This window comes from Nematolebias whitei, chromosome 18 (genome assembly GCF_014905685.2).
Source record: "Nematolebias whitei isolate Nwh7 chromosome 18, NemWhi1, whole genome shotgun sequence".
NCBI classification, from domain to species: Eukaryota; Metazoa; Chordata; class Actinopteri; order Cyprinodontiformes; family Rivulidae; genus Nematolebias; species Nematolebias whitei.
Window position 1 is genome coordinate 14,978,761 of NC_056515.1, and position 6,960 is coordinate 14,985,720.

General features: G+C 43.9%; 1 protein-coding gene across 1 annotated transcript in view; it reads left to right on the forward strand.

Annotated features, from left to right (window-relative positions):
• LOC119424946 (arrestin domain-containing protein 3-like) overlaps positions 1 to 6,960 on the forward strand; it is a 15,172-nt gene that overhangs the window by 5,376 nt on the left and 2,836 nt on the right. Inside the window, exons 4-5 of the mRNA XM_037692467.1 lie at positions 6,028 to 6,130; positions 6,245 to 6,501. Of these exons, the coding sequence (XP_037548395.1) occupies positions 6,028 to 6,130; positions 6,245 to 6,501 (360 nt within the window). The remainder of the gene's footprint in view (positions 1 to 6,027; positions 6,131 to 6,244; positions 6,502 to 6,960) is intronic.

Below are 6,960 nucleotides of genomic sequence, written 5' to 3' on the forward strand. Positions count from 1 at the left end.
TAGACTGTACGTGGACTGTCTGTGTGCTGTCTGTAGACTGTACGTGGACTGTCTGTGTGCTGTCTGTAGACTGTACGTGGGCTGTCTGTGGACTGTTTGAGGGCTGTCCGTGTGCTGTCTGTGGACTGTCTGTAGACTGTCTGTGTGCTGTCTGTGGACTGTCTGTAGACTGTATGTGTGCTGTCTGTGGACTGTACGTGGGCTGTCTGTGGACTGTTTGAGGGCTGTCCGTGTGCTGTCTGTGGACTGTCTGTAGACTGTCTGTTTGCTGTCTGTAGACTGTATGTGTGCTGTCTGTGGACTGTACGTGGACTGTCTGTGTTCTGTCTGTAGACTGTCCGTGGGCAGTTTGTGGGCTGTTGGTGGACTGTCTCTGGACTCACTGTAAGACACATGGTGGTGTCAGTTTTATAAACACCTGCAGCCCTGGCATGAGCCAGCTCACCTCTGTTAGTCAAATCAGCCCACTTCAGAGCCTACAGTGTTACCTGTCCAAGGTGGGCGCTCCACCCCAACAGAACCGAACGCCCCATCTACCAAATCCTCCAACCCCGACTGTTAAGATATTTCCTATTTAGACTGGTCCTATGTTTTGATCTGCTCAGAGACGGGATTATAATGAAATTATGACCCGGTTCTGACTGGGTTAAATTGGGCCAGCAAACTCTTAAGAGAGTCTCCCTAATAATTCAATATCTGTCAAGAAATAGTTTAATCAGCTTGCCACATCACTAGAAAGGCTTTGAAGCACCGTTTCATATTTTTCCTAACTATTTTAGGTCCCCTGCTTTTCTCCCTTTACCTGCTTCCATTGGGATCAATCCTTAGAAAGCATGGGATCTTTTTTCATTGTTACGCTGACGATAGTCAGATCTATATGCCACTTCAAAAGAAAGATGCCCCCTCAATTAGGCCACTTCTGTTGTGTCTTGAAGACATCAAAGCCTGGATGTCTTTAAACTTCTTAAATTTCAATGAAAAAAAAACAGAAGTGATGGTGTTTGGTCCTAGTGGCTCTTGTGAACCTTGCCCTGTTGATCTGGGCCCTCTGGCACCACATGTAAAGAAAACTATTTCTAACTTGGGTTTTAAAATGGACAGTGATTTTAAATTAGAGTCCCAGATTGGAGCGGTGGTCAAGACCAGTTTTTATCACCTCAGACAGCTGGCTAAGGTAAAGACCATCCTTACAAAACAGCAGCTGGAAACAGTAATCCATGCCTTCGTCACCTCTCGGCTGGATTACTGTAACGCTCTTTACCTTGGAGTCAGCCAGTCCTCCCTCAGACGCCTCCAGTTGGTCCAGAACGCTGCTGCTCGGCTTCTAACTGGAGTTCAAAAAAGGGAGCACATCACCCCCACTCTGGCTTCACTCCACTGGCTGCCTGTTCATTTTAGAGTTCATTTTAAGATTCTTTTATTTGTTTTTAAAAGTTTAAATGGTCTTGCTCCATCCTACCTCTCTGAGCTGCTTCACCCATACTCTCCTGCTCGGTGCCTCAGATCAGCTGATCAGCTGCTCCTGGAGGTGTCGAGGTCTAAGCGGAGGCTCAGAGGGGACAGAGCTTTTTCTGTTGCTGCTCCAAGACTGTGGAATGATCTCCCTCTTCCCATCAGACAAGCCCCTTCACTGTCCAGTTTTAAAACGCTTTTAAAAACACATTTTTACTTCCTGGCTTTTAGCACAGACTGAATTTACTCTGCACTGTTTTTATTACTTTTGTTGATCTTAATGTTTTAACAACTGTTTTTATGTGTTTAAATGTTCTTGATTTTATATGTACAGCACTTTGTGGCAGCTGTGGTTGTTTTAAAGGGCTTTATAAATAAAGTATTATTATTATTATTATTATGTCAGTCCACATAAGATCAAACTTAGCCACGCCCCCTCATACACTGACAGGTTGAGCTCCCCTTCTGCGAAGGGCGGAGTCTATGGCCCTATAAATTAATGATGACACGAGACATAGGGGCTCTTTCTTCCAGGTCTGTGAACACGTCACAGACTGAATAGAGTCCAGTGCTGTAAATTGTAATCTTTTACTGCCTTTTTCTAATATAGTTGATAAAACTTAATTGACGTTTCCTTGATTTATTGATTACTATAGTTGCCACTTCTGAGGAAGGTTCGAGCCGGGGGTAAGGACGTGGGCTGGAGGGGGTTTCCGGATCTGGTGGCTCGCAGCCAGCTCACGTCTTTAACACGACTCTGCTCCGCCACTTCGGACAGGGAACGGAGTTTAGCAGCTCAGGTCAGACTCCAAACCGTGCGCAATATAAACATAGCGCTTTGCTAACACACCTCGTCGACAACTGCCGACACTGACGTAGCACTAAGCTAGCGCGTGCAATACAGATGTAGTTCTCCGCTTCTCCACCACCCCCACCCCCGTTGACACAAACCCTGAAGATACCCTCCTAAGGCAAGTGACCTGGAGACAGTGGTGGAGAAAGTACTCAAACACTGTACTTAAGTAAAAGTACAAATAAACTGACAAAAATGAACTCTAGTAAAAGTAGAAGTACCACATTAACGTTTTTACTTAAGTAAAAGTAAATAAGTACTTGCTTTTAAAAATACTTAAAGTATTAAAAGTAAAAGTACTTGCTGAATGTATTACCTAATGCAATGGTCTACAATATCATTAAGTCTGCCTACCATATGTACAGTATATTGTCTGTAATACATTAATACATTAATAGTGTTGAGACATTTTAATGAACAATGCTGCAGATAATACATGTTTTTATTGTGTTTACTCTGTGACACAGTTCACACTTGGACTTGTGATTCTGTGCGTCAGAATTTCAGGGATGACATGCAGAGTTAAATGTCATTAATCAAAATAAGAAAGAGGAATGATTATATCTTTTAAAAGTTTTTATTGAACACAAACCAATGTGTCATTTTAACTGCAGTAAACATATTTAAGTAAAAGATGTCTGCCTGAAAAAAGGAGCATTAGCTAACAAAGGAACAGGCACTGATCATTTCAACTGCAGTTTGTCATCAATTCTAGTTAAACTACTGTATTCAACCTTGCAATGAATCAATATTGAACAGTATTTTAACTTCCTGACACCATTTTCAAAACTTGGACCTGAGTGTCGAGTCATTTGGAGACATCACTTGTCTCCTAACATCCCATGAACTGACACATTTTAATATTGCAGCAAGAATTTCTTGTTCAAGTTCAGAAGAAGTTGGTTTTCAAAGTTTTTTTAAGTCCAGTCTGGCTCTTATGGGAGTGAGAATCTGTCCTGCTGTACTGAAGTCTTTCAATAGTCTTTCAATAAGGCCGTGGGTGGCACGTACTGTGTCTTCTGGCTGACTTTCCTCGGTGGAATCCATTTTGGGTGTGTTAGCAGTGCTGCGGGTGCGCCCAGCTCAGTGACATATATACTACAAACCGGATTCCAAAAAAGTTGGGACACTAAACAAATTGTGAATAAAAACTGAATGCAATGATGTGGAGATGGCAAATGTCAATATTTTATTCGTAATATAACATAGATGACAGATCAAAAGTTTAATCTGAGTAAATGTAACATTTTAAAGGAAAAATATGTTGATTCAAAATTTCACAGAGTCAGCAAATCCCAAAAAAGTTGGGACAAGTAGCAATAAGTGGCTGGAAAAAGGAAATTGAGCATATAACGAACAGCTGGAAGACCAATTAACACTAATTAGGTCAATTGACAACATGATTGGGTATAAAAAGAGCTTCTCAGAGTGTCAGTGTCTCTCAGAAGCCAAGATGGTAAGGGGATCACCAATTCCACCATTGTTGCGCAGAAAGATAGTGCAGCAATACCAGAATGGTGTTACCCAGCGTAAAATAGTAAAGACTTTTAAGTTATCATCATCAACCGTGCATAACATCATCAAAAGATTCTGAGAATCTGGAACAATCGCTGTGCGTAAGGGTCAAGGCCGTAAAACTCTACTGGATGCTCGTGATCTCCGGGCTCTTAAACGTCACTGCACCTCAAACAGGAATGCCACTGTCAAGGAAATAACAGAATGGACTCAGGAATACTTCCAGAAAGCATTGTCAGTGAACACAATCCACCGTGCCATCTGCCGTTGCCAGCTGAAACTCTACAGTGCAAAGAGGAAGCCATTTCTAAGCAAGCTCCACAAGCTCAGACGTTTGCACTGGGCCAGGGGTCATTTAAAATGGAGTGTGGCAAAATGGAAGACTGTTCTGTGGTCAGATGAGTCACGATTTGAAGTTCTTTGGGACGCCATGTCATCCGGACCAGAGAGGACAAGGATAGCCCAAGTTGTTATCAACGCTCCGTTCAGAAGCCTGCATCACTGATGGTATGGGGTTGCATGAGCGCTTGTGGCATGGGCAGCTTGCATGTCTGGAAAGGCACCATTAATGCAGAGAACTATGTTCAGGTTCTAGAACAACATATGCTCCCATCTAGACGTCATCTCTTTCAGGGAAGACCCTGCATCTTTCAACACGATAATGCCAGACCACATTCTGCAGCAATCACAACATCATGGCTACGTAGGAGAAGGATCCGGGTACTGAAATGGCCAGCCTGCAGTCCAGATCTTTCACCTATAGAGAACATTTGGCACATCATAAAGAGGAAGGTGCGACAAAGAAGGCCCAAGATGATTGAACAGTTAGAGGCCTGTATTAGACATGAATGGGAGAGCGTTCCTATGTCTAAACTTGAGAAACTGGTCTCCTCTGTCCCCAGACGTCTGTTGAGCGTTGTAAGAAGAAGGGGGGATGCCACACAGCGGTAAAAATGGACTTGTCCCAACTTTTTTGGGATTTGTTGACGCCATGAAATTTGGAAACAACAGATTTTTCCCTTAAAATGATACATTCTCTCAGTTTGAACTTTTGATCTGTGATTTGTGTTCTATTCTGAATAAAATATTAGATGTTGGCACCTCCACATCATTGCATTCAGTTTTTATTCACAATTTGTTTAGTGTCCCAAGTTTTTTGAATCCGGTTTGTAGAATATAGCTCTTCTTGAAGGTGGGTCTAATGTTACCTGCCCACTTTGCAGAGATTCAGTGTACCAACTCCCCTCTCGCCATTGGTTACTTTCAAATTAACGAACAAATAAAAAAGTTGCAACATGAATGTAACTTGTAACACAACGCATTATAGAAATGGTGTAGTAGAAAGTACATATACTTAATGTAAAATGTAGTGGAATAAAAGTAAAAAGTACCCATGTTTAACTATACTCAAGTAAAGTACAGATACATGAAAAGTGTACTAAAGTACAGATGCATGAAAAGTGTACTTAAGTACATCCCACCACTGCCTGGAGAAACACGGCTTCAGATCTGATTTACACCTACTGTAAGAAAAAAAACGTTTAGAAACCACAACAAGAGATTATCCAGCTAGCTGTGATGGACAGGTGAGCTCAGGCAGGCGTTCTCCTGGACTGTCATGCTTCCACATGGAGTTCTACCAGAAAGTAGTTGGACGAGCTTGAAGAGGTGGAGGTCTGATCTGTGGGTGATGGGGAGACGGGTAGGTCCATAGCAACAAGCATAACTCAAGAGAGGTGAGGAAGAGACAGCTGGCAAGGTGGAGGGGATGGACATGAGTGTGTCTGAGGGAGGGGGTGACAGGAGCTGCAGGAGTGAAAGGGAAGGTTCTGAGATGGAAGTGAGACCTGCAGAGATGTTTGGTTTGGAGGAGGAGCTGGAGGTGGTAGTGATGAAGACGTTAAGACCTTCACTGGGGGGTGGGGGGGACTCAAAAGGTCAGGGTAAAAAAAATATCCGCTCAGGTTGAGCTGGAGACCAAACTGGAGAGACGAGGCTGAGATGGTGTGGACATGTTGGGCAGGAGGAGGAGCACAGAGGAGGTTGATGGATGCAGTGTGTGTGTGTATGGGGGGTGGGGGATGGAGGGAGGGACCGACAAAAGAAGTGACCTATTTATTTTTTGTTTTTTTTGTCTCTGATGGTTCATCGAACGTTGTCAGAACTCTGAGTGAAGCTAACCAGAGTCAGTGGTTGTGTTTGACCAGGCCCCCCAGGCTGGAACCAAGGAGAAGACTCTCTGCTGCTGGTTCTGTGCTTCAGGTCCAATCTCCCTCAGTGCCAAAATAGAACGAAAGGGCTACACACCAGGTAACACCCCCCCCCCCCTGTAAATTCACCTTGTCATTTTTTCCTTTGAACGCCACTTACTGGATGTCATTTCTCTCAGTCTCACAGACTGGTTTGTCTCCCCTTCTCTCCCAGGGGAGTCCATCCAGATCTTCGCTGAGGTGGAAAACTGTTCGTCTCGCGTTGTGGTGCCCAAGGCAGCGCTCTACCAGACGCAGACCTTCTTTGCCAAAGGCAAAGGCAAGCAGATCCAGCAGCTGGTGTCCAGCCTTCGAGGAGATCCTCTGCAGCAGGGAAAAAGCCAAAGCTGGGAGGGCAAGCTATTGAAGATACCTCCAGTGTCCCCGTCCATCCTGGACTGTCCCATCATCAGAGTGGAGTACACCCTGGTGGTGAGTTCTGGGATCTGGGTTCGTGCTCTTGGTGTTTCTACAGCAGCATGAATAAAAACCTGCTGCTGTTACTATACCTGGACTGAACCCAAACAACTGTCCATCATCAGCCCCAGAGTTTATGTCCGCCTGGATTGCTGCCAAACTCGTTGTTGTAAAACATTCTATAAGCAACCTAGTTAAAGCTTGTTAACGATGACACAGCCACATCCTGTGTATAATGAAACAACTGTTTACAGACTGAGAACACATGTAAACACCTCTCAGACGAACCAGCTGAGGGGTCAAGAGTCTGGCAGTGATCTGGCCAGTGTTGAGTAAAGATATGGTAACAAGGTACCAGTGTTAAGTAAAGATATGTTAACAAGGCGCCAGTGTTGAGTAAAGATATGGAAACAAGGTGCCAGTGTTGAGTAAAGATATGTTAACAAGGCGCCAGTGTTGAGTAAAGATATGGAA